The 27122-nt window shown below is 58.5% G+C and overlaps 2 protein-coding genes across 4 annotated transcripts in view; both read left to right on the forward strand.

The window, feature by feature from the left end:
• The window catches only part of CAPN5 (calpain 5), a 57501-nt gene that overhangs the window by 6243 nt on the left and 24136 nt on the right, over nt 1-27122 (forward strand). For all 3 annotated transcript variants that reach the window (XM_060303751.2, XM_030835992.2, XM_060303750.1), the window contains exons 2-3: nt 13171-13397; nt 20351-20482. In XM_060303751.2, coding sequence (XP_060159734.1) covers nt 13233-13397; nt 20351-20482 — 297 coding nt within the window. In that variant the 5' untranslated portion in view covers nt 13171-13232. The remainder of the gene's footprint in view (nt 1-13170; nt 13398-20350; nt 20483-27122) is intronic.
• OMP (olfactory marker protein) lies at nt 26451-26927 on the forward strand. Its single transcript, XM_060303313.1, has one exon. The coding sequence runs from the start codon at nt 26451-26453 to the stop codon at nt 26925-26927; it is 477 nt and encodes a 158-aa protein (XP_060159296.1).

The following is a 27122-nucleotide window of genomic DNA, read 5'->3' on the forward strand; positions in this document are numbered from 1 at the left end:
AAAGCAAGGGCAGGGCACTGCAGGCCCAAGGAATAGATGGGTAGAGGCCTGGAAACGTAACTGAATGATAGCCCATAGGGAGGGGCATTAAATCATCAGAAGTGCATCCCAGAAGTGTCGTCTTTGGCTCTGTGGTGGGTGAGTTGCTAGGGAGCCCCGAGCAGTGGGAGGCCCCTTCCTCTTTCCCCTCGCCTCTCCCCTCCCCAGCTCCCCACCCAGGGCTAGGCTTGGCACCTGAGGGGGGCATCTGATAGGGCTTCCCAGAGCCTGCACAGGAGGGGTGGTGGAGCAGGGGGGAGGGGGGGAGGGGAGCCCTATCTGAGACGGAGCCACCACTGGGGGTGGAGCGGGTTTGGGGGAAGTTGATGAAGTGTGAGAGGCCTGTGGGCTTCGGCGGATGACATCCAGGCCACTGCTCCCAGGCCAGTGCTGTCTCTGGCTGCTTCTGCCCCTGCCTTCCCTGTGGGCTCTCAGGACAGCCCTGAAGCCCTGATCCCTGAACAGGTGGCCCTCCCGGAGGCCCCAGTGGCCACAGGGAAGCCTGTCTCCATGACCTCTCCTACCTGCAGGGCCTGTCATTGTGTCACGCCTCCTCCTCGCTGAGACTGGCTCTGCACGTGACCTTGAGACAGGGAACTTCCCCTGTGAGTCTCAGTTTCCTCATATGCAAAATGGGGGTAAATGCTGCCTAGTCATAGGGATTTAAGGGTTGATGATGAAGTTAAGTCCCGAAACGAAGTACATGGTGTCTGGTAGTCATTATAACTAATAGTACCTAACAGTCAGCACCACTTAATCCCTTCTTCCCTGGGGGAGGGACAACCCAGAGGAAGGAGGGGCCGACTTTGGGAGGAGAAGGGTGAAAGGAAACAGGGTCTCTCCCATTGAAGTGGAAGCCCCTCTTGGCTTCAGTGGTTGAGAACTGTGGCCTACTCAGCCCTCCTGTGGCGGGGCTCACTATCGGGGCCTGGCAGGTGAGAAGTCTGTCTGCTGCTGGTCTTCTCACCTCACGCCTGACTTTCTCTGCCCCAGGGTCCTCAAGTGTTTTGAGTGCCTTTAGAACCCCCTCCCCTCCACCCCTCTAGCCCCTCCGGAGACCTCTTCTGCCCCTTCATGCCTCGCCCTTTCTGCTCAAAACATTCCTTGGCTGGCCTCCCGGGCCTCGCCTTGAGGACCGCAGACTCTGCAGCTTCTTCTCCTCCCTGGGTCGATGGTGATGCCCTGGGATTGCCTCACTTTAGTTCAGGCCGAGCTGCTGACTTCACTTTGGCCTCAGGCCTTGCCTTTCCCTGTTCACTAATGGCAAAATGGGCCAAGTCCCTTTGGGGTTCTAATCCAGGTTTTTTTAGGAAGCCAGCCTTCAGGCTTGGACGTAGGAAGTTGCGAAATGTGAACATTTGCTGGCCTGTAATGGCCCGAGCTATTGCTCCCCGTTCTGATTGTTCAGGGATGTGTTTCTAGGGGTCTCAGCTTTCCCAGGACCAGGGGTATGAGGGTGCCACTGGCTGGGGCCATGGTGGCTTGTGGGCGTGGACTGTGGTTTTCTGCCACAATGGTGCATGTGGTCAGCTGTGAGACAGGGGACTGGTGGCCGGACTAGACCAAGCCCATTCATTGGTACCCAGCCGGCCAGCACTTTCAGGGTATGCCCAGGATGGCCTCAGGATCTTGCAGCCTGGGGGACAAAAGGCAGAGAGCCTGCTGGCCTGATCTGCCTGCCCCTGCCCAGCCAGCCCCTGCCCCATTGCCCACTGCTGGGTAACTTCTGCTAGTCAGGGTGCGGTGGTAGGACTCAACTGGTGTGTTACTAATAATATAGTAACTAAGACACTGGAGTTTGGGGTGGCTTTGTTTTCCATTGGAGCAGTTCATCCTCGCTCACTCACTTCCTTGAGCAGGAGAGAGGTGTGAGACTACATACTTACCCACAGGAATGATACTAATGGTATACATTGCCTTTCGCTGCTGTAACAAATGAACACCAATTTAGTGGCTTAAAACAACACAAATTTATCCTCTTACTGTTTTGGAGTCAAAAGTCTGGAAAGAGTCTTATGAGCTAAAATTAAGGTGTCAGGCTGGTTGCCTCTGGAGGCTCCAGGGGAGCCTCTGTTCCTTGTGGCTGTCGGCGTTCCTCACGACCTCATCACCCCATTCTCTCTACTTCCGTAACCTCATTGCCTTTTCCTCTTTTGGAGTCAAATCTCCCTCTGTCCCCCTCTTAAGGACACCTGTGATTACATCTAGGGCCCACCCGGATAATCCAGGATAATCTTTCCATCTCAAGATCCTTAATTACATCTGCAAAGTCTTTTTTGCCGTCTAAGGTAACATTCTCGGGTTCCAGGGATTGGGATGTTGGCATTTTGGGGAGCAGTTATTCAGCCTACCACAGGAGCCAACTGCAGTGTCATTGCAGGCGCCATGGGTGCCCACAGCTGCTTCCCCGAGGGGGTCACCCTCAGTGTCTGCTTCCGCCTCAGCATAGGAGCCTTTGCCGGCAGAGCCTGGGCTGCTGCAGCTCTGGCCCCGAGCCCAGCCTGAGGCCACAGTAGGCAGAGCTCAGGGATGTTTGGAAGAGGGGAGTGTGCTGGCGTGTCCCCACGGGTTGACCCAGAGACCAGACCCCATCCTGGGGTCCTTAACATAAGAGTAGGTTAAGTCTTCCAGAGTGGAGTGCATCTCAGACATTCATTCACTAGCCCCAGTGCTGTGCAGGGTCACTTGATCCCCACCGTCACCCTGTGAAGGCCAGGCTGGGAGCCCCATTTCGCAGATGCGTATACCAAGGACAGCTGGGGCTAAGCCCTGCCTAGAGCAGAGATGTGTGAGGGGAGCCAGGGGTGAGGGCAGGTTGGGCCAGCAGAGTGGGAGACCTGCATTTCATAGATGAGAGCTCTGAGGCACAAAGAGGTAACTGTTCTTGTCCCTTTCTGGCCTCATTCTCCCCATCTGAAGATAAGGATGTGGACGGGACATTCCGAGGCTCTGATTTCTCCTCTGGGCACGGGGAGGAGGAGGCACTGGCGTTCAAGGCTGCTTCGGGCAGGAATGTGACATGGGGCCCGGAAGTGCCGCCAGCACGCCGCTTGCCCAGAGACGTGGTTGTCATCCTGGGAGGTCGTGAGCCTCCTGGTGCCTCCAAGGAAGGACCCCCAGCCAGACCCCCAGATAGCGCCTGGTTGTGTGCTGCGGCCCCTGGCCCAGTGTGGGTCTGCATGGATCTCCATGGCCAAGGCCATGCTTTGCAGGTCCATTTCTACAGCCTGGTCTCCCTGCCTGCGTCCTGGCCTCCTTTCCATCCAGACTTCTTGTGAATCCTCCAGGAGCCCAGCTCACACCCTGGCACTCTCCCGAGTCCTTAGCCTGGCTTTCAGGGTCCCCATAACCTGGCTGTGGCAGTGTTGCCTTGCTAGCCCTTTCTTCCTCTCCCCTGCACCCTGTCCTCCCGCCTTGCCTAAATGGTTTCCTCCTCCCAGGAGGTTCCGTCTTCCTCTGAACCTTCCAGTTCTGTCTCTTAAAAATCACAGCCCACCCTATGAGCTCCTGCTTAGATGCCGCCTCCTCCTCGAGCCTTTCCTGCCCCGTCTGAACGCATCACTGCCCTCTTAGAGCAGATCTCTCTGGCTGGTGCTGGGGTTGCTGTCTCTCCTCCACCAGGCTGACCTCCCGGGCTGAGCCTGGTCCGACTTTTCGCTGCCCCCTTGGCCAGGCGCAGAGCAGGTGTGGGAAGGTTGAATGGGAGCATGCGGCTGAGTGGGACTCCCTGGAGCTGATGAGTGGGTCGCTGCCTTTGCTCGAGGGAGGGAGTGGTGGGCCAGGCAGAGCAGAGCCCTGACATGAGGCAGGCTCCTGACTGTCCTGAATGCACCTCTTCCCTCTCTACGCCCCCTGGGCCTCATCTGTGCAATGAGAACAGTACAGCTCATTTCTGAGGGTGTGCAGGAGTTTGACCTAGGAATTGAGCCTCAGTTTCCCAGTCTGAGAAATGGGCACCATCCCACCAGGTTTCCAACCTTGGTTCTTGGAGGCAGATGGTGCGAGAGGCACAGACTACCTATGCAGGAAGCAGAAAAAGAGGCTGTCCTGGTGACAAACATAGCTGATTGGAAAAGAGCAAGAAGTGTCCCCCTCTCCACCATTCAATGGTGAGAGCCTGCAGGCCAGAGAGGGCAGGGTCTTGCCTGAGGTCACACAGCCCAGTGGATCTGAGGCAGCTTCAGTGACCTGATCAAGTCTCATTTTTGTAGGTTGTTTCCCCTGTGGGGAGTGAACAGCACCTGTGAGCTGCAGGTGTCTACCCCGCCCCAGTAGGGTAAGAAACAGCCGCTGCTGCTCCGGCGCTCAGTGGCGCCTGCCCCTCCCTCTGCACTTTCTCACCAGATATGCTGCTGGGCTGGGTTTCCCAGGCCCAGTGACCTTCAGTGCCCAAGCCAGCTGCTCACCCTGCCCGATGCCGAGCCTTGGCCAGCCTGCTGCCCACGAAGGTTCCCAGCTTCTTCCTGTCCCTGCTGATGCCCGGCAGATCCAGCTGGATCTCACCTGCTTACTGAGGCTCCCCGGCCCCCTCCTCACAACACCCAAGTCCCAGTGGGAACCGCTGAGGGGCAGAGGCCTGGGGACTCAGCCAGGGCCACACAGCGAGCCAGCCCCGAGGCTAGCTTTCCCCTCATATACACGGCCGGCCGGGGGACACCAGCACCCCAGGACCAGCGAGGGACCCTGAGCCCCAAACACGCCTGGCCCTGCCCTCCAGACCCACTTGTCTCTTAGCACAGAGCGCTTGGTAGGGTTTACGTATTAGAAAGCTCACTGCAGCTGGGTGGAGACTGGATTGGACACAGATAGAAACCATAAGGGGAGGGCAGTGGAGAAGAAAGACAGGATTTCCCAGTCCCGGTGACGCCTACTTGGCCTTGGCCAGAGTGACTCACTGGGCCTGGCCCCCTGGTTCTGCTGCCGGAGCCCCCGTGGCCCCTACGCAGCTCACGCTTCTCGCCCCTTCTCCCCCACCACCCTGCCATCCGTTCCTCAGCACATGGTGCATGGGGGAGATGGGGTCCTGGGAGGCCACAACACAACCACAGTCGGACACAGAGAGATGTGTTGAGCATGTTAATGAAACGGTGGCTCGTGGGGCAAGAGAGGAGTGGGAGTGGCTCTACAATAAAAGGGAAGGAACTCATTGATAAAACCCAAACTCTGAGGCTCCAGGCCCCCTCCCTGGCCTCTGGCCTTCCCTGCCCTGGCTCTGGCTGAGGCTCTCCCTGGCCCACGTTACTACTTCAGCACCTGACCCTCGGTCTCACCCCTCCACCCCTCCCTGGCTGCCCCATCCCCTCAGTGAGAGCCCACTTCCCAAAGCCGGCATCCCAGTCTTGCAAACCCGGTCCTGCCAGCTTCCCCACTCAAAGCTCTGCACCCTGGCCTTCCCTCCACCTGCAGTGCATCCTGCCTGCGTGCTCCCCCTGCAGATTCCCGCCTAGCCTTCCAGCCCTGCTCTGTCCAGTTCCATCTTGGAGAGACACCACCATTCTTCCTGCCCCTATAGCCCCACCTGCAACATGCATTGCTTCTGGGACCACTGACCACAGTGTGTCTGGCTTAGTTCTTGGTCTGTGCCTGTCACCCTGTGCCTCTCCTCCCTGGGACTGCCATGAGGGTCTGACCCCCTCCTGTCAGCTCAGGACCAGCCCAGTGGGGTGCCAAAGAAGACGAGCATGTTGGAATTGACTGTTCCCTGAATTACAAGCTGCAGCTGTTCAGCCCTTCCCTGGTCATGTGGCGTAGGGGAGGGGGCTCTGTTGCCTGGAGTGGGATGTGGTGGGAGGTTGAGGAGCGGGGCCGGGGTCGGGGAGCTTTGTCTGTCGGGCATGCTTGGCTCCTTCGGCCGGCCCTGGATGACACCCACTCTGCCAGGCCATGCTGCGCCATGGGCACCCACTGTGGGGTGTGGGAACTGGGGCACAGAGGAGGGACCCGCAGCAGGCCTCCTGCAGTCTCCTTTCACTCCCGCAACTGGCTGGTCCCCAGGTGGAGTTGGGTCTGCCTCCCACCCAGCTCTGCGTTCACACATGGGCACACAGGCTCTCTGGCCTGCCTTCCGGTTTTGCTGCCCTGGTCGTGTCCTTTTCCAGTGCATTCTCCATGTGGCAGCCAGGTGGATCTCAAGTCCCTCCCCTGCTCAGCACCCTTCCCGCTCTCCATCACCTCAGGATGAAGCCCGATCCCTGCGCCTGGCCTTCCGGGACCTCTGGCTGGGATCCTGGGCAGTCTTGCCTGTGGTCTCCTCCCGCACCCACACCGCCACTCTGCCTCAGCTCAGTTCCTTTCCCTGAGCGCCCTGCCTGCCCTCAGGGCCGAGAACATCTCCTGAGGATGGGGCCTGGCTGGTTGGTACCCCCTCCTCAGAGAGGAAGCTTTGGAGGTGTGTGCCCTGTGGGGTGTGGGGCTGCCACCCCGACCTTGTGGGATCCTCTCTTGGACTTGAGCACCTCAAGGGTCAACGCCACAGGTGTCCTGAGAGACAGAGGAGGCGGCTCGCAGGAGGTCACAGCCTGTGCATGAAAAAGGCCGAGCCCGGACTAGTGCTGTGACCCAGCCTGGGCTTCTTCCCTGCTCTACACCCCCTGGGTCTTCCCACCCTGGGTGCCAGGCAGAACCCTACGGCTATGTAATGTCCCCAAAACTGGTGGGATCGGGGTCACTAGATTCAGCTAGGCCTTCTTCCCAGGGCCCCTGCACAGGCTTTTTCTGTTTAAGATTTTATTAAAGCACAACTGACCTACAGAACAATGCTTAAGTCATAGATACGTAGCTCTGTGACCCTATCCGTGCGGCCAGCACCCAGATCAAGGAGCAGTGTTACTGGAACCCCAGAAGCCCCCCTCCTACCCCTTCCAGTCACTAGCCCCAAAGGCAGCCACCATCCTGCCTTCAACTCACCATAGATGGCTTATATCTGCTTTTCAGTTTTTCATCAGTGGAATCGAAGTATTGTTCTCTTGTTTACTATTGTGCTCATGAGAGCCACCCGTGAGTTGCATGCAGCAATAATTTGTCCATTTTCATTACTGTATAATATTCCATTAAACACCACATTCATCCTTTCTTCTGGTGATGGACATTTTGGGTTGCTTCTAATTTTTATCTATAACAAATACTACGACACTAAACACTCTTGTACTTGTTTTTTGGTGAACATGTGCACGTGCTTCTGTTCAGTATCTACTTAGGAGTAGAATTACTGAATGATAGAGTATGCATTTGTCCAGCTTTAATTGATGCGGTCAGATGTTTTTGCAAAGTGGTTGTATTAGTTGACACTCCCACGGCCAACGTGGAAGAGCTGGACTTGGGGGAGAGAGAGAGAGAGAGAGAGAGAAAGAGAGAGAGTGTGTGTGTGTGTGCACGCGTGCGCGCGTGCGCGCGCGCGCGCGCAGTGTTTTCCCCTGCAGCCATTCCGGTCAGGGCATAGTGGTATCTCATTGTGCTTTTAATTTGCATTTCCTTGATGATTAGTGAAGTCCAGCACTTTCCTTCCATCTATTGGCCATTTGGATATGCTCTTTTTCTAATATTTTCTTCAAAAAGCTTCACTGTTTTACCTTTCGGTTAGATTTGCAGTCTATGTGGAATTGCTTTTGAGTGTGGTGTGCGTTCGGGGTCAAGATGAAGCTTTTCCCACACGGATAGCTAGTCAACTGAGCACCGTTCATTGAAAAGACCATCCTTTCCCTAATGCACTGTGATGTCACCTTTTGTCAAAATCAGGTGTCCTCGTCTTGGAGGGCTCTCTAGTCTGTTTGTCTACCCTATGCCAGCCCCACACTGTGTCAATCACTAGAGCTTTGTGAAAGGTCTTGTCACCTTGAGTGTGAGTCCTCCAGCTGCTCTTTTTCACGTGGGCTCGGCTGTTCTTGGCCCCCTGAGTGCTGGCTCTGTTACCCCACCCCTTAGAGGAAGCTCCAAGGCTCAGAGAGGTGAGGTGACTTTCCCCTGCCACACAGTTCTGGAACGCAGTCTTGGCTTCTTCCTGGGCAGCACCCTGCCCTCCAGGTGTGATGTAATGCTACGGTTCCGCCTGCACCACCAGGAACTTAACAGATTTCTTGAAATCACCTTCCTTCTTCCTTGATATTTTTGAAAGGAAGCTGTGCGTTTACTCTAAATGGAAAGTCAGTATTACTCTCTAAGTACAAGGTAACTGGAAGAATCTTAAAACTGAATGAAAACAACAGAAAAATCCCTTCCGTTGCAGCCAGGTGCTGTTGCTGTGAGCCTGGGGCTGGCTCTTCCTTTGTTAAGTAGGTGGGCAAGGGCCGTGAGGGTTTCAAGACTTGCTGGACCGAACTGAGTTCTCCTTGAGAGAGAAGTGGATGGGGAATAACTTTCTTACTGACTTATTTACTGCCACGTAAAGCAATTTAGAGCGACCCCTAAAATGATCACAGTACTAACGTGGGGCCAGCTTTGGGAAGCCCCGGTGTGATGAGGAGGCTGGAGGCTTGAGGTCCAGCTCATGGGCTGCAGGTTTTGTGCATGTTCCTTTTATGTTCTCATCTAAAAAATGGGACTGAAACTGTCTCCTGTTTCCCCCTGGCTGCGGTGGCTGAACTGTCCAGGAAGGCTCAGTGCTATCTGCCCCCGCTGTAGCTGACTCCTTGTGGCCTGCTGCAAGATGAGCCCTTACTCTGCCCACGCACCCCTGGCCTGTCCCTGCCACCTCCAGCAGGTCCAGGGACAGCAGATCAGGGCACACCCTCCCGGAAGGAGGTACACACTGTTTCCAAGGTGAGGATAGATAGAGCTCCTATGGGGCAGGCCCCGGGGCAGATGCCACCTTACAGGCTGGAACCAGGAAGGGCTGATAGCAGTTCAGAGGGGTTAGTAAATTGCCCAAGGACACACAGCGCTAAGTGGTGCAGCTGGGATTCAAACTCAGGTCTGACTGACCTGCTGGAAGGCTGGGTTCCCTGAGCTCCCTGGTGGGTGCTCCCATGCCCTTGTTCTGACCCGGGTCAGTGCCCCCATGCTCAGTCTGTGGAATCCCACTGTGCCAGCTGGGTCTGAATCAACTTGTGCTTTCCTGCCTCTGAGCCTTTGCTTGAGCTATTCCCTCTGCCTGGAGTGGCCTTTCTCTCCTAAAGCACAGCTGAATTCTGGGTCCAGGCCTTTGTGAAGGCTTCTTTGTGTCCCTCTTGCTGGAATGACTCATATTCCATGCTGCCTTGTGTCTGTTGGCTGCAGGAGACCATGAAGTTCCTTGGGGACAGGAACCCTGAATTGTTGTAACCCTCCTGGCAGGGGAGGCACATAGTAGATGTGACCCAGACATCCGTGCTGACATCCCCCAGGGACACAGTGCATTGAAGTATGCCAAGTGCTAGTCCATGCGGCCGTGTCTCATTTGATCCTCCCAGAGGCCCTGGCACATTATCTCTTCCTTCCACACAAGGACCATGCAGACCAGAGAGGTGACGTGGCCTGTCCAGGTCTCACAGCTTAGGGGGACATTGCGAAACTAAAGCCAGGTCTCCGTCAGGAGCTAGAGAAGGGCTGGGCCACAGCAGAGAGCTCCAGGGCTTTAGCTGCATTTTCCACGGACAGCATCAGGAACAGGAGGGGAGGAGGGGAGACAGAGAGAGAGAGAGGCCTGATCTAGTGGGAAGGGGCGAGCCCTGGCCTTCAGGAGACCTGAGAGCTGGTGCAGCTCTGACACGGAAAGCTGATCCCCCTTGGGAGTCCTGGGCACTCTTTGAACCTGTTTTTCCCATCAGTGAAGGAATTCCTCATGCATCATCTGTGTTGGTTCATTCAACCCAAATTCACTGAAGCCACCCCCGCTCCCCAGTGTTGGACACTAGGGATACAGAGAGGAGCTGGACATGGGCTCTGTCCTGGAGGGGGGTAGGCTGGGGAGACAGACGAGTCATATGCAGATGGGGTACAATGTAACGGGCGCTGTCACAGGGGTTCCAGGACTGTGGAGGTAAGGGGAGGAACAATGTCGCACAGGTGGGAGGTACTTGGGCTGAGTCTTGAAAGGTGACCAGAATTCTCCAGGTGTGCATGTGTGGATGGAACAGTGTGTGCAGAGGCCCTGAGTGGACCACAAGGAGCTCGTAGCACTGGAACCTAGGCCCAGGGTGGAGAATGGTGGGGGGAGCGAGATTGGCAGGGGCAGAGGGAAGAGGGCAGGCTGGGGGGCAGCTGGGAGGCTCAGGCTGTCCTGGTAGTGCCTGGCTCAAACTTCAGTGTCCTGAAGACAGGACGTGCCCCAGCACCAAGCTCAGACCCAGGGAGAAGAGGCCAGGGTTTAGAAGCTGGCCTTCCTGATTGCTGGTTTATCTGTATCTATCAGTGGTTATGCCTGGAACTAGAGGGAGAGAGCAGAGCTCAGAGGCTGGCGACTCTGACCCCTTGGGCGTGTTGACTCAGTGGGTGGAGTGGGAGGCGACCTTGGGGCAGATGGAGGGTGCAGGAGGACGGTCGGCATGAGGTGCAGCCTGTGCAAAGGCCAGGGCCAGAGAGCCTGGCATAAGTAGGCCAGGGTCAGCCTGGCGGCCAGGGGTGAGGCTGGAGAGATGGCTGAACTGGGTCAGACCCTCAGCCAGCCAGGCCTGGTCCCGGTTCTGGACCTGGGCCGAGCCGAGCTTCCCCCTCTCTGTTCGCTCCTCCCTTCTGTCCTAGGAGCAAACCTTCCCAGCAGCGCTGGCCGCTGCGCGGCCTGGAGGGTGGCCAGAGCCCTCATTCTCCACCGGCCTGGCTCTGTGACCTCGGCCAGCTCGCTCCTCCTCCTTGGGTTCTGGGCTCTGAACACTGGAATTGCTAGAGCTGATTTCTGGGCTCCTGCTTTCAGCTTCTTTGATCTAATTCTTGCAGCTTAAATTGCTTCCTAAACAGGCCTTTCAGGAAACTGTGAGGCTCATGGCGCTGCTGGTGGCTGTGTGCAAGAGCCCAGGGGCTGCCTCTCCAGGTCCCCCCTTCTCTTTCCCTCAGGCCCCCAACGCTGGGAGGGTGGGTGGGAAGGGGCAGGGTTATTGGCCTTCCCGGGTAGAGGGATGGCCAGAGAGGTTAAGGGGATTGTCCTGAGGTCACACAGCAGTGGGACAGGTGGGCCCTGTATGACGTATGGGCAGAAGCTGAAGTGGCTGTGGGTCCAGAGCAGGGGACAGGCCAGCCCTCAGACCCTCGGCAGGCGGGGACCATCAGCCCCGCTCTCCCTTCTGTGCATCCGTGTTCCACCCTCACCCCTCCATTCTCACCTCCTTCCTTCCCTGTTTCTCCCCTCCTTTGAATCCTGTGGGGCTGGCTCAGCCAGGGTGTGTGTGGGGTGAGCCCTGCCCGCGCTTTGGGGTCACCAGGCCAAGATGAAGGCTCCAAAGTCAGAGGATGTGTGTTCAAGTCCAGACTCTGCCATGGAACTTGGGCAAGTTGCCTCCCCTCACTGAGCCTCAGTTCTCTTTTCTGAAAAATGGCAACAGTGAAAGGCCTACCCAGCAAATCCTAAACGCCAACCTCTAGCCAGGTGGTTTGCACACGGCAGGTGCCAGAGACGCGGAGGTTCTCTCTTGGGAATAAGAGGGGCTTTTCTACTTCTGTTCTTCCTCTTCCCTCTGGCCTGCTAAGCAGTCTCCGCAGCCTCTGGTTAATTTTACTGGCATCTTCCAGTTACTGAAGCAACGTTGTTCCCATCTTGGAGATGAGAAAATAGGGAATCAGAGAGGTTGAGTGACTTGTTCAGGGCCACACAGCAGGTGAGTAGTACAGCTGGGACTGACACCCGTATCAGTTTGCTCACAAACTCATGTTGGCCCTAGAAGCTGGCCTAGCTTGCCTCAGTTTCCCTCAGCTAGGCTGCGAAGTTGGGGCCTGTGTCTTGGGGGTGCGGGATTGCAGCGTTGCCCTGAGCAGGCCCAGTGATAAGTAGGGTGTGGAGATCCCGGCTGGAGCCAGCAGCCCAAATGGAGTGTGAGATACAGGGCCATAGATGGGGCTGTCAGTCAGGTGCCTGGCTGTCCCAGCCTCTGTCAGGGCACCTGGCTGCGGCTCCCTCTCCTCCCCTCCCTCCCAGAGCCCTTTCCTGAGTCGGTCCAGTCTGGGTCTCTTGCATTTGGTCAGCACACGGCTACAAGGTTCAGGGTGCTGGACTGCGAGGCGCTGATAGGCGCGGCACCTTCATGTGCCAGGGCTGCGTGTGGATTCAAGTCCAGACTCTGCTGTGGAGTCTGGGCCTCGCAGGAGACGGGCCAGTTGGAAGCCTAGAAGACGGGTCCAGGCTGAACAGAGGGATGTGGGGGTCATCCATCTGCCAGGGGACCCCTGAGGGGGAGGGGAGGTCAGAGGGGGAGTTGGGTCCGGACCAGCGCTAGATGCCCCCGAGGCCTAGGAAGAGGAGACCGACCGTCCAGGAGTGTGAGACGCTGCAAGGTCTGGGAGGCCGTGTGGGAGAGTCTGGCTTTGGAGACTGGAAGGTCACAGGGTGGGGCTGGGAGTCCTGGGGGAGGTTAGGTCACCAGCATGGAGGAGAGCGCTCCCTACAGAACTGGAGGCATTTATTCCGAAGTGCGGTGGAGAAGGCAGAGTGCTGGAAGGAGGTGGTGAGAAGGGATGTGACTGAAGGCTGGACGGGCCTCCAGGGCCAAGGGTTTTCCACACAGGACAGAGATGATCTTGCGACTCTAGGCTAAGGCATGAGGGTCCGGAAGAGGGAAACTTGGAGACAGTGCTGCCGCTTTCCTGTGGGTGTGACACCAGCCAGGGAACTGCTGGGTCACCACTGGTCTGATTCTGTCCGGGAGCTCTAGGAAGGCTGGTGGAACAAAGGAAGGGAGGTCGTGGGTGCGGCCAGGCAGCCCTGAGCGCCATCATGGTTGTGCCCTGTCGGCCCGCGGGCCTGGCGTCATGACCTCTAGGCATCAAAAATGAGGAAATTCAGGCTGTGGAGTTAGTCGGTTCCTCTCCCTGCTCTGTGCGTACCAGCTGTGTGACCTTGGGCAGGTCTCTCCCCCTCGCTGAGCCTCAGTTCCTGGCCTGTGCAATGGGGATGAGGGTGCCCACTTCCCAGACCTGTGGGGAGGGAGCACGCGGGGACCACCTCACTCAGCATATCCCTCGGGGCCTCCAGTCCTCAGGAAGTGATGCTCTTCTGATTTTCTGTCCTCCCAGGTGCCCCAGGAGCTGCCCTCTGCTGCCTTGTCTCGGCCTCCCCTCCCGGGTCAGCGGTCACCATGTTCTCCTGCGTGAAGCCCTATGAGGACCAGAACTACTCGGCCCTGAAACGGGCCTGTCTGCGCAGGAAGGTGCTCTTTGAGGACCCGACCTTCCCCGCCACCGACGACTCACTGTATTATACGGGCACCCCAGGGCCCGCCGTCAGGTGGAAGCGCCCCAAGGTCAGTGTCTGGTCCGAACTGGTGCCGAGGTGGGCAAGCCCAGACCCACCCAGTCTGCGGGGGACAGTGGGTGACTGGCAGGGGTCGCTCTGAGGCCCCAGGCGGCCGAGAAAGTGGAGCGGCTGATGCTGGGCCCGCCTGCTGTGGGATTTCATCCGGTTGGGGAGCCAGGAGAGCGGCCCCCAGTTCCGTGGCCACCACTGCCCAGCCAGGACCTCTCTGGGCCTCAGCTTCCTTATGAGGAAAGTGGGGCCCTCTGTTCTGCAAACCCTCCTGCCAGGGTCGTTTTTCGGACACAAATGAGGTGACTTGGACGTGCCTTTTTTTTTAGTACAACGTAGAGTGACATTCAAGTAGAAGGAATGTACTTCGCTGATTATTGTCATAGTGATTTTGAAATAGTCATTTGCTGTACATGGAAGGTATTTATTACGATGGTTAATCAGTAATAATAGTAATAGTAAGAAATAATAGTACCGCATAGAGTTGTGGGCATTAAAAGAGACGATGCGTGAACGCCTGGCACCACGCCTGGCACCCACAAGCCAGCTGTCACCATTATTGCTGGGATCTGTGAATTACGGAGCATCTGTCTGGTGGCTCCCTCTGTCCCAGCCTTGGTCGCTGTGGCTGGAACGTGTTGAACAGAAGCTTCTGGCCTCATGGCATGATCTCATTCCCTTTAACCCCGATTCCTGAGTGTGAGAGTGGGTGTCCCGGGGGCCTGGGTGACGGAGAGGCTGCTGAAGGCCAGTGCCCCAGGTCCCCTCCCCAGTCTCCGTGGCTGTGCTGGTGACACTGAGAGTTGGTCACACCGGAGGGACTTCAGTACAGGAGACGGTGCTGGACCGAGGTGCCTGGGGCGGGGGAGACTCCCCCTCCAGTGCTCAGAGGAGGCATCTCAGAGTTGAGGGGTGAGAGCGTGGGGTGTGAGAAAGACACGAGCTTGAAACCTCAGCCTTATTTGGGACGTGGCAGGAGCGTGGGGTGTGTGGGGTGAAGTAAGGGGAGAGGAAGCCCCGGGGGCCCTGGGGTCGGCAGGGCTGGGCCAGGGCAGCTATGCTCTGAGGCAGCGGGGATCTGAGGCCAGGCTGTCAGCAGCGTGTGACGGGGGAAGATTTGCACGTTACCAAGTGCCTTCCAGCCCCGCTGGACATTTTGGGAAAGTGAAATTCAGTTTTCATGTTCCTCTCACAGGCCAGGCTCTCAAGTCCCTTCCAATGCACAGAATCCGATGTTCTTGGACTGGGGTGCTTAAGAGGTAGGGAAACTGAGTCCGGGAGGGGCAAGCACGTGCCCCGATCGCCCAGCGGGGCGCAGCAGAGTGGCCTGCACTGGTCCTGCAGGCCACTGGGCTGTCCCTTCCTCCCCGGGCTCCTGCCCGCCCTGGCCCACCTCCCCGGTCCCAGATAGAGGGTCCTTGGTGCCCCCTGGGGACCTCAGCCTCATGAGCTGTGCTGCCTTGGTTCTCCGAACTCCCAGCCTCCTCCAGGCCTGGCCTGAGACTCCTGCCCCTTGGTGAACCCCCAACCCCCATGGCTTCCTCCCTCTCCTATGTTTGGTGGGTGGGGAAGGAGGCCGGCCTCAATAGGCCTTTGTGAGGCCTTGGGTGCTCGAGCCCTCCTCTCACTCCACCCCCTCACTGCTCCCCTCCTGACCCTTTGCTGCCCTCTGGCCATCACTCAGACATTTTAGATCCTGCGGCTCTGGAAGGAGGCTGGTGAGGCATGGCTTGCTGCAGTGAGAGGAGGAAATGCCAAGCTGGCTGGGCTCAGCATCCCCCTGCTGTGTGACCCTGCTGGAGTCACCTGCCCTCTCTGGGCCCTTTGCCTGCCAGTTCCGGAGTCCTGCCACGGCACACTCTCCTTCGCTGCCTTTCTCACTGGGCTTGGTGCCTAGCTGTTCCTAGACACATAAAGAGGAGGAGCGGAGCTGCCCCTGCCTTGGATGTGGAGGCCGGTGACAGGCAGCTTGTGGTGGTTGGCGTTGAGACGGAGACGACTGAGCGGGGCCCAGGGGCGGTGGTGGGGGTCAGTTCTGGGTTGGGAGGCAGTTCAGGGCCAGGCACTTCTGAGTGGTGTGGGATGACGGGGTGAGACGGTGTGGACTGGGGTGTGTGTGATGGACGGCCCTTTGTAAGTGGGGCTGTAGGTGGTGGCAGGGTGGGATAGCGGGCAGGCCCTGCTCCACAGCATGCGGGATGTAGGGTTGGTGGAGCAGGAAGTCAGGCTCACTTGCCTCAGGCTGGTGGGGTGGGGCCAGCCCAGTGGGGTGACCATTAACTCCCTTGAGGTGGAGCATGGCCCGAGGCAGCCGTGTTTCTATGGAGTCCCATTTCCTGGGTCCTGTGACCTGACTGTTTACAAATGGAGCAAAAAGCCAACTCTCGAAGGCCCAGGGGAAGCCCGTCTTCACTCCCACCCCTCCCCTAGCTCCTTCTCTTGACATTAGTTGTGGCCTCTCTGCTCTTGGGGGGATCTCCTCGGCCAGCCTCCCTGCCTGCCAGCCTCCCTCTTCTTTCTCCCAAAATGGAATGAGGAGGCTGGCTTTTGAGCCAGATGGCCTTGGCCCTACCTTGCAGGAGGTGTGACGTTGAACAAGTCACTTCCCCTCCCCGGGCCTCAGTTACCTCATCTGTGAATGGGGAGAATAGTTCTCGCTGCTCCTGGTTTCTGGAGGTTGAAGTGATTTGAGGTATATCTGTGCTGTTCAACACACAGGGGGCAGATGACAGACTGCCTGCTCTCACCGCCTGCTCCTGCCAGCCTGGTGTTGGGGACCCAGAGCCAGCCCCGCCCGGAAGTCCCATCTCTTGGACTCTCTGGTCCACTTCAGTCCCACCCAGGGCACCTGCCTCGGCCCACACCCTCCTCCGAGGTCCAGTGTTTCTTTGTTTTTTTTTTCCCATTCAGTAAACATCTGCTGGCCTCCCTTAGGGGCCTGGCCAGGGAGATAAGAGGAGATAAGAGACTGGAGGATGCCTGGGACTCGGGGAATCCCAAGGGGATGGGTGGATGGGAGGCTTCCTCCTCTGTCAGGCCCAGGGCCTTAGTACCGCCGCTTCTCATCCCTGCGTACCACTCCACCCCATGTCCCCCCTTGCTGCACTGTGCCTTGTCCCATCTCTGGGGATGAACCTGCAGGTCCTTTGCTGGAACCAAGAAGGGAACAAATAGGGATCCCACAAGCAGACGTCAGTTTTGGAACCTCCCAGAATTCTCGCAAGGTGGCCTGGTGGTCCCGGCCCCATCTGGGGCTCATGCTCGCACCAGCACCTGGAGAAGGCCCCGCTCTTTGGCTGTGCTGAGCATGAGGCCCCTTTATGTCGTGAAGCAGGCAGTTTGCGTCAAGTCCAGCCACCTGGGCCTCTGCCCTGCCCCGCCCAGGAATGATCCCCTCCCTGGCATGTGCTCCGGTGGCCTTGAAGGATGGGAGGATGGGGCAGGGAGGCAAGTCTGTTGCAGAGGGGATGGGGCACAGGCTGTAACCCCTGAGAACACTGCCCTGTTTTCGGTCCCAGGCAGAGGTCCTGCTTCCTTCCTGGGCCTCAGTTTCCCCGTTCTAATCGATTCCAGCTGTGATCTTAGCTTCCAGGAGGGAGGTGACTGGGGTGAAGGTGGATGGATGAGGAGAAGCGGGGAGAGCGGAGGGGCTGAAGGCGCCCTGGATCTGTTGACTAGCTGCCTTCCTGTTTCTGCACCGGGCCTGGAAACCTGAAGTTCTGGTTCAGTGAGGAGATGGTTACGGGCTGTGACCTATGTCTGGTGCAGCTGGCCTGGCAGGCTGGAAGGGGCCGAGAGGTGAGAGGTGACCGCAGGAGCAGGAGGCTGTGCCCCACAGAGACGTACGTTGACCGGAGGAGTGGTCACCCCAGCCCTGTCCTGCAGGCCACTCTGCTGTCCCTTCCTCCCAGGGCTCCTGCCCGCAGCAGAACCTGCCGAGTCCTGTTCCTGACACCGGAGGTGGGCAGAGCCAGACCTGGGCCCTGCCCTGGAGCTCTCAGGCTGGTGAGGGAGACCAAAGGTGAACTTCAGGGAGGGCAGCGTTGGGAGGGAGCACAGCTGGCTGGGGGCCCCGGGGAGGATGGCGTCAGAGGTGGCATCGGTCTCGAGGCTGTGGCTGGATCCCATCTTGGGGGGGAGTTTGGCGTCTCCATTCGCCTCTGGAGCCTCCCTGCCCATCAGCCCTCTCCATGCCTGTTCTGCTGGCGTCACCGCCTCCAGGCAGCCTCCTCTGATCTCTCCCTGGGTTCCTGCTGTCACAGCTGTGCTCACATGGAGGGTTACGCTCAGACTTCTCCTCCTCAAGGGCGCTGCCTGTGGGCTGGGAATTTTCTGACTGGCTCTGTCCTCTGTGCTTAGCCAATGGCCCAGGGAAGGTGGAACGACAAACACTGGTCTTGAGAAGCCGGGGCTGTATGGTGACAAAGGTGAGGGTCTGCGCTGCCCCTGCCCCCTTGATCTCATTGCCATATAGCAAGTCCCCCAAGCTGGGCTAAGGACAGGTGCAGGGGATGGAGAAGGGATGGTAGCTTTGTCACTCATAAGTCCTGGCCCAGCTGGAGGCTCTGGAGCTGACTGTCTGAATTGGAATCTCAGTTCACCTCTTCCTCTGTGGCCCTGTGCAAATGACTTACCCTCTCTGTGCCTTGGTTTCCTCATCTATAAAATGGGGATGCTAACCGTACGTGTCTCACAGGGTTGTTCTGCACAGCTGGGCACACAGCAGGTGCCCAGTCATTGCAAGCTGTGTCTGATTGTTCCATTCAGGGTGTCCCAAGGTGGCCGCTGGACTCCAGGTGTCCCAAGGTGGCCGCTGGACTCCAGGTGTCCCAAGGTGGCCGCTGGACTCCAGGTGTCCCAAGGTGGCCGCTGGACTCCAGGGCCAACCCCAGGTGCCGCCGCCAACCTCAAGTCGTTTCTCTATCTTGAGCTGGCAAACCCGCGCCTCTCCTGGCAGCGGGAACACACCCAGACCACCTCCTCCTCTCCGCCCCCTCCCAGGCTGGCAGATTCGCCCCAGGTCTCTGCTCTATCACAGGGAGTCAGGGCGGTGCCGAGCCTGGAACCACGGACTCCGGAGCCCTGAGCTCAGTCTCTCCCAGGGGCCAGAGGAGTGTCTGGGGCAGGCTGGGGTGGCTGGACCTGCCCACAGGCTGCCCTGGCAGTGCCGCTTAGTGGGGAGGAGAGCTCTGTTCCGGGGGCTAGGCTCTGTCTCATCCATCCACCTGCCTCATGACCCCAGGCGTCCCTGCCCCGTCCTGGGCCTCGGCATCTCCCCTGTGGAATGGGTGGTCCTGTCTCTGTGCAGGGCCCACAAGGGGGAGGGGTGCCTCGGAAGTCACTTCCTCTGATGCCAGGCGGTAGCTGTCTCTTTTCCCATGGTGGGGATGTGGCTGGGGTCCTCCAGGTACGAAGCCCCCCTCCACCCTTGTCCTGCCTGCCCTTCCGGGCCCCAGGGAGGCAGATGCTAAGTCATGGCTCCCTCTGGCTCAGAATTCTGAGCTGGGCCTGGGAGATAAGATGAGGACGGCAGCTGGGTGGGAGGCAAAGCCACTGCTTCCTGAGAGCTCACAGGGTTTCCAGCCTCACTGGGTTTCCATGACCTGGGGCAGTGTTACTCAGACCTGTGGCATTCCACAGTCTGTACTCTGGGGGAGCCTCTTGCAGCTTGGCCCTGGGTCACCCTGAAATCCCATCTGGAGTGCTCATGCCCTCAGGGGAGTTACAGCGCTCAATGGCCCTCCCAAACTCTGGTTTTCCCAGGCAGAGGTGGCAACAGGAGTCCTGAACACCTTAGTGAGACCTGATGGCCCTTTGCCCCGTTTTCCCCTGCCAAGTGCTCTGCCTGCATGTTCTGTGGAGTCCTTACACAGCCCTGCAAGCATAATAATCTACTTCCTTTGCACGGGGAGGAAATGGAGGCTCAGAGAGTTTGAGCCACTGGCCCAAAGTTGCACAGCCGGTAAATGAGGAGCAGGAATTTGAATTGTCTTCCTGACTCTGCTGCCCTCTGCTGGCTGCCTCCGGTAGGACCTCAGTAGCTCTGTTGTGATTGAACTGGTTCAGGAGCACCAGCTGAAGTGGAGGCAGGCCAGTGCTGTGTGGCTGGGGTATGTTGTTCAACCTCTCTGGGCCTCAGTTTCCTCATCTGTGAAATGAGCACAATGCTCACCTCTCAGGACCATGGTGAGGATAGATCACAGTGCCAGCAGGAAGGAAAGCATGTCTCAATGTTTACCTCCCCCAGCCCGTATTGTTGCCCCCCTTGGAGAGCAGTCACTCGCTCTCAGCTCTGTAGAGTGAAGATGCTGATGGGTGAGGAGGAGGGGACTGGGGTGGGCACTCGGAGAGCTCTGGGTGTGTCTGCTCAGCTCTGCTCGGCATTTCTTGCTGTGTGTCCTTGAAAGTCACTGCCTCTCTCTGAACCTTCATTCCTCATCCATAAAATGGAATAAAAATGCCACACTGCTTGGGTGGGGTGAGGGTCAGATGAGACAGCCCGAGGATGTGCCCATATGGGTCCTGGGATGGTTGTCTCCTCGCTTCTCCCTGGCCCTTTGCACTCGTCATGTGCAATTTTGATGTGTTTCTGCCCTGCACCTCACCCCACTTTGTGACTGTGGGCCCCTGAGAGCTGACTGGGATGGCCCTGCAGGGCTGCTGGTGCTGGAGGATGATGGACACTGAGCCCTTGCTGGTCAGGGAGGACCACAGAGGGCAGGAGGAAGGTGGTGGCCCGGGTCCAGCCCCTCGAAGTCCTTCCACAGTATTTGCTCATCATCCAAACTTCGGCAGAAGAGCAGAGTTCTTCAGCCAGGGGAGGGGAGAAGGGCTTCCTGGGCAGCCCTGGGGGAAGCTGGACTTGGAGAAACTGACCCAGGGCCCCAGTCGGCAAGGGGAGGCGTGCGAATCTCCAGCAGACAGTGAGGTCTCCTCTCGGCTTCTCCACAGGACATATGCGAGGACCCCCGCCTCTTTGTGGATGGCATCAGCTCCCACGACCTGCACCAGGGCCAGGTGGGCAACTGCTGGTTTGTGGCGGCCTGCTCGTCCCTCGCTTCCCGCGAGTCACTGTGGCAAAAGGTGAGGCCTGGGTCAGGCAGGGGTGCTGGGGAGACTTAACTCAGCCTGGCGCCCTCCCCATCAGATGGGGGAGGTGCAGCCTGAGTGAGCAGGTGAGACGTTACGACAGCCTGTGTGGGGATGGGGCGGGGTGATGCCAGGGCTCCCCAGTGCTGACTGAGCATCAGAATTGCCTTCCCTGCCCCTGCCAGCCCAGGGGCAGGTGCTGGGAATCTGCAGAGCTCCCAGTTCTGATGCGGCCGCTCTTGACTGTTGGGGGCCCACTGAGCAGAATACGCACCTGTGAAATGTGGAGGCTGCCTAAAGCATGTGCAGTGCGGAGACACCACTAACTGCGGCTCAGGAGACCCCTGCCAGTATCCGCTGTGCGACTTGGCCAGCTCTTGTCCTTCTCTGGGCCTCACTCTTCTCACTCTGAACAGCTGGAGTGATCCAGACAATCCTGTTTCATGATTCATGGTTCCAAGCAGCTGATATTCTGGACCAGAACCACAGGGTTTTAGGTTGGAAAGAATGGGCTCCGGTCCTGACACTTCGCCCTCTCGTGGCAGCATTCGGCGGTGCAGCCCTTAAGTCCAACACTCAGAGCTCCCTCCTTGGGGAAGCAGGGAGGCTGGAGTTGTGGTTTCTAAAGAGTAACTGATGGCTGCATCCTGGGTTCCCACGCCAGCAAATACAAGTCATTGCCCCTTTCTCATCCCTGCCCTTTCTGCTCTTTCTGTAGGGACTAGCGGTAGGGCTTAAGAACACCAGGCATCCGAGTCTTACAGGCTCAGGTGCGAGTCCCAGCCTCGCCGTTTCATAGCTTTGTAATTAGCCTCAGGTTACTCATCCAGAAAGTTGGGATATCAGAGTAGCTCCCTGTCGGGGAGCTGTGAGGGTGGAACAAGGTACTGTGCTTACAGGGCCTTGTGCAGGGCAGCGCTGCAGTGACCAGTGTTGTGATCATTAAGATTCATGGGGCTTCCCTGGTGGCGCAGTGGTTAAGAGTCCGCCTGCCGATGCAGGGGACATGGGTTCGTGCCCCGGTCCGGGAAGATCCCACATGCCACGGAGCGGCTGGGCCCGCGAGCCATGGCCGCTGAGCCTGCGGGTCCGGAGCCTGTGCTCCGCAACGGGAGAGGCCACAACAGTGAGAGGCCCACGTACCGCCTAAAAAAAAAAGATTCATGGAACATGATGGGTGTTCCTGGGCAAGCAGGGTGCAAGGGGCAGATGAGTTTGTTCTCATCCTCTGAGGCGTCCCTCAGCCATCAGAGGGAGCTGTGCCCTTCGCCGAGGCTGGGACTGTGGTAGGTGTCCTGTTGTCATGTCTTCTGAACAGGGATGTGACCTCTCAAAGCCACCCCCGAGTGGGCATCCCTGGGGCCTGGCCCCAGTGGTCCTGTGGGATACGGGAAGCTCTGTGCTGTAGGCCCCTCGGCAGAGGCCGTGGGTGGTCACGGGGCGTCCAAGCTGGGAGGGCCTTGGAGAGCCTCATGGCTCGGGATCTGGCGCTGTTCTTCAGGTGTAGAGCTGTCCTCACCCTCCTGCCTCCAGGCTCCAACCCCTTCTCTGAGCCCAGAACAAGGTGCCCCGGTCAGGGCTCCGTCTAGGGCTGGAGGTGGCACATGGGAACCCTGTGGGGCTGGCCTTACACCTCCCACCCAGCCCTGTAATTGCCTGTTTATCTGTGATCTCCCCTCTCGAGCTCACAGACAAAGCTGGTCTATATCTTCCTGCTGACCCCAGCAGGAGCCCGGCACAGAGAGGGCTCAAGAAAGTTTTGAGAACAGAGTTCCTCCCCAGCGACTGGCCAGCAGCCCCAGGCCTCCCGGGGCCTGCAGTGGGGCCAGGGCCTGGCCCTCTGTGTCCCCTCCTGGGGAACGGGCTGTCTAGTCATTTGTAGAGATGAGCCTCAGCTTACCGTGTGCCCTGCCCTGGGCCCGACCCCTGGGACAGCTCTCCACCTAGCAAGTGGAAGAAGGGGCCCCGGACCCGCAGGCAAGAGGTTTTTGTTGGTGCTTTGTGACCATGGGCAGGCCTGTGTTTATCTCTGGGCCTAAGGTTCCTCCTGCAGGGTGTTGGGGCACCCAGCCTGGCTTGTCTGGAAGCTTCAGGGGCAGATCTCCAGGAGCTTAGGTCCCTGGGAGGTTGGGCGAGGCAGGGCTGCTCTGGGCTAATCGCACTCTGCCTTCTGGTGCTGCTGTGGTGAGAGACCCTGGGTCCCGGCGGCAGGCACGAGGCCCCGGGGAGCTCATTACTGTGCCTTACCTCCCCCTCCTGTCCCTGCTGACTGGGCCCTGTTTGTTGTCACCCCTCACTTGCTGGGCCTGTTGCCCTGCAGGGCCTCCCCTGCCCCACCCTGTTTTCTCCATGGAATGGGGGCGCTCAGCCTGAGCTGCACCCCTGCTGCCTCCACCCACCTCACACTCTGGGGGTGCTGAGCCTCAGTGCAGGCACATCACGCCCCGACACACATGCCCCCTTCTCCAGGAAGCCGCCCCTTTACCTCTAGTACTTGACACGGCCTGGGGCCGACAGGCGGGGGATTTGAAGCCAGCGGGTCCTGGGTTTGATTCTGGCTGGGTTTCTCGCTAGTCGTGTGACCTTGGTCAGGTCATGTTTCTTCTCTTGGCCTCTGTGTAAACCTGACTTTTCCAGTCCCCATGGTAGTGGGAGGATTAAAGGAGCCCACGGGGTAGGGGTGCGGGGCAAGCCCATGGCATTTAGCAGCAATATAAATCCCTCCCTGCCCCTCCTCTGGCCTCCCACCTATTCCTCTCTTCTGCCGGACACTTCTAGGAAGCAGGCCTCCCCGTCCTATGGGATCCCTGATGGGGGCATTATGGTCTCCCCAACTTGACTGTGCATTCCCTGAGGGCAGGGCAGTGGACTTCAGGTGACCAGGTTTTGTGGACCAGACGTCAGATGTGACGCTGGGGTGGAGCATTTGCCATTAGCCTGGCCTGGCCCAAGCCAGGTGAGCGCACCTTCCCTAGAGCCTGGCGTGGCCCCAGGCTCAAGGGCAGGCCTGAGCCCTGCTCTGAGTCACGGGGTACCCAGGCCCAGGAGGAGACAGCCATGACCCCGGTGGGGGGAGAGCAGAATTGAGCAGAAACCCAGCGGGGTGCCCGAGTGTCTGAGAGCGAGTTTTGGGGGGTGGGCATCCTGGGCCGGGGCCTAGGGGAGGCACCTGGTGGCAGGGCCTCGCAGTCTTTCAGTTCCAGTTAAAAACGTTTCCCATCCCACCCCTGCCCATGTTATATGAGCAATCCCCGCCCTTTAGCATATAGCAGTTCATGTACCACTCGATAATTGAGCACCAGCTATGCCCCAGCGCCACTCTAGGTACTGGGGACAGGTGATTTTAAAAACTACCTGGAAACAGCCAGTGTGGAGGGTTTTCTACATTTCCTTCTAGTCTTTTTTCCATTGGGGGTTAAAGAGGGGCTTGTTCATTTGTTATGATCACATGTTTGCAGTCACAGATGCCAGTCTGGACCTTGCTTTTCTCTTCTCTGTTCACTCCTACGTCCAACCTTTGGTGGGGCCTCCCAAGGCATCTGGTGGCCAAGCAGAGGTTTGTGGGAAGCAGTGGGCCAGCCCCACCCGCAGCCTCCCGCCTGCCCTTCCTTCCCCTCTGGCCGTCCTTGGTCCCCACGGCTCCCTCCCTCCTGCCCTGCCTGTCTGTGAGGCCCCAGCCCTGGTAACAGCTTCCACCTTCAGCCTCTTCCTGCCGGTCGGTAACCCTCTGCCCAGGCCGAGACCAGGCCCTTCCCCAGGGTCCTGCGGCCTCTGAGTCCTCGTTGGTAGAAGCTGGACACCTGCCACCATGTCCTGCAGGCCCGGAGAGGCGGCGGCATTCTCTCCCTTCAGTGATGCCTCCAGACCACACCCTCCCCATATAGACCCCTGCACGCTCATGCCATTTGTCCCCCACTCCCCCCACCCCCGGCCCCCACCAGCATCCCACCTTACTGCCATCCCCTGGCAACCAGCTACCCTGGCACCCAGGCATCAAGGGCTCAGCACCTCCAGTTTCCCAGCCTTTCCCACCCCAAGTACTGCTGCGTCCCAGGGGTTACTGTGCCTGTGTGGCTGACACCCTGCCCTCATCACCCTGGCCCAGTGCTTGGTTCTGTTCCTCCATCACCCTCACCTTCCAGCTGTCTCCCTCCTTCCTGTGCCGATGCACAGTTGTCTCTAAACCACATTTTGACTTCGGTCAATGCCCGTGTACTCTCTCCCCATGTGCCCATCTTCCTCATGTCGTCCTTGTCCTTAGGCCTCATGATCCATCAGCTATTCTCTTGTCAGTGTCATTCGTTCATTCATTCATTCAGGATTTCTGAGGGCCTCCTATGTGGCAGCCCTGTTCTAGGTAGTGACTAGAGTGATGAACCAGACAGCCACAGTCCCTGCCCTCTTGGTGGGGAGACATCACAGACAAAAACGAAGCAAATGTACAAATAAAAATGAAAATTTAGTGCTGGGAAGGAAATAGCTCCTCCTCATGAAGGAGAGAGAAGCTCCCCGAACAGTCACTCCCCAGACACATTGTTCCCCTCTCCTCTGCTGTTCCAGCTACAAAGTAAAAGGTTCTGTGAGGGACAGGCAGTTTAACATTTGCTGCCTGGTTTTCTCGAATACCATCGGGGAATTGCTGTCAGCAGCCCCCAGAACTGACCCAAGGGCTTGAGGTGTTGTCTTAACAGGATCGGGTGCATGGTCCCCTTTGGTGACCCTCTTGCTGTTTGTGTAGCCCAAGACCCCACTGACTTACTTAGCTTCCATCTAGCAATTGACTGTGCTTGTGGTCCACTGGGCCCTTCAGATTGTTTTCAGTTATTACACTTTGGCCTGTGCTTCTGTCCTCTTTTCTTTGTGTGGCAGTGTCATGGCAGCTTCCCCTCTCCCTCACCCCCACCCCCAGTTACTCTCACATTTCTTCCATTTGCCCACGTATAACAGCTGAGCTCCTGGTTCCCCCTCAGGCACCGGGGATACAGACGTTTGTCAGATTCTTCCATGGCCTCAAGTCTCCTGGGGGAAACTGAGGCTCAACACAGGGGTGATAAGTGGTGGGATTTTAGTAGAAGAGCTTCCTGGGCATGTGGCTGCCATGAGGCGCAGGGTTGAGGTGGGGCCAGCAGGCAAGAATCATCCAGGTCAGTGATTCTCAAAATACAGCTCCTGGACCAGCGGTATCAGCATCACCTGGGAGGTTGTTAGAAATGCAGGTTCTCAGGCCTCATCCGAGACCGATTAAATCAGAAACTCTGGGGTGGGGCCCAGCAAACTGAGTTTTAAGTCCTGCAGCTGGTTTTGATGCTCCCTGAAGTTTGAGAACATCGGTCTAGGTGAGAGATGATGGTGGCTGGGCCGGGGTCCTGGCAGTGGGGCTGGGGAGACGTGTTTCCAGGGTCATCCACAGGCCTTGCCCATCGGGCGTGGAGGGGTGCGGGGTGAGGCCGAGTCAAGGAGAGTGCCAAGGTTCGGCTTAGGTGACTTCAAGTCTCAAATCGGTGGGCCCCTCTCGGCCTTGTTTCCCACCCTCCTGCCAGGGGCTCTTCAGCCTCTCCTGATGTGTCTCCAGTGAGCGCTTGCCCCCCGCCTCCTGCCCTCTTACTGACTGTAAGCAATGTTCCCTCTTCACAGCAAGCCAGCTCTCAGCCCATCCGTGGTGGCCAGCGCGGTTGCCACAGCAGCTGGTCCCTGAGGAGCCTGCCACCCTCCTGCCTGCCCGCAGTACCTCCATTACCGCTTCTGCGAGGAGTAGAGAAGGAGGCATGTGGGGACGCCCGCCCTCCTGCACACTCCATTTTGAGGACGGGGTGGGGCTGGGAAGCGCCAGTGGCAAAGAGGGGCGGGACGAGGAGGGGGCGAAAGGGGAGACGGGGCCCCTCTTTGGTGGCCTCTCGCCTTGGCCGTGAGGCCCCAGTCCACTCGGCTCCTGGACGGTGGAGGCGGCAGCAGCGAGGGGGCCATGGCGGAGAACGAGCCGAAGCCGACCCAGCTGGACACGCCCCTGGTCCTGGGTGAGGACCTGACCAAGCAGATGCGGTTGCGCGTGGAGAGTCTGAAGCAGCGCGGGGGGAAGCGCCAGGATGGCGAGAAGCTGCCGCCGCCAGCCGAGTCCGTGTACCACATCGACTTCATCCAGCAGCAGAGGCTGAACGTCATGCTGGACAAGCCGGGCAAGGTCACCATCACGGGCACCTCCCAGATCTGGATGCCCGACCTCACCAACCTCATGACGCGGCAGCTGCTGGACCGCGCTGCCATCTTCTGGCGCAAGGAGGACTCGGAAGCCATGGATTGGAATGAGGCCGACGCCCTGGAGTTTGGGGAGCGCCTGTCCGAGCTGGCCAAGATCCGCAAGGTCATGTACTTCCTCATCACCTTCAGCGAGGGCATCGAGCCTGCCAACCTCAAGGCCTCCGTGGTCTTTAGCCAGCTCTGATGGCAGCTGCCCGCTGCTACCCTCTCCCTTGGCCCACCTGCCTGGCCCCTGCCCATACCCCTTTCCCCCATGTGTGTGTTTGGGGACATTCTTCTAGCTGCTGGCCTGTACTTGGCTTGGCCGGGACCCCTGAGCCTGCGTCCTTCCTTCTCTCCTTTCCCTGGTGCTGGCGCTCCTGTTCACGGGAGGAAGATG

This window comes from Globicephala melas, chromosome 8 (genome assembly GCF_963455315.2).
Source record: "Globicephala melas chromosome 8, mGloMel1.2, whole genome shotgun sequence".
Taxonomy (NCBI): domain Eukaryota; kingdom Metazoa; phylum Chordata; class Mammalia; order Artiodactyla; family Delphinidae; genus Globicephala; species Globicephala melas.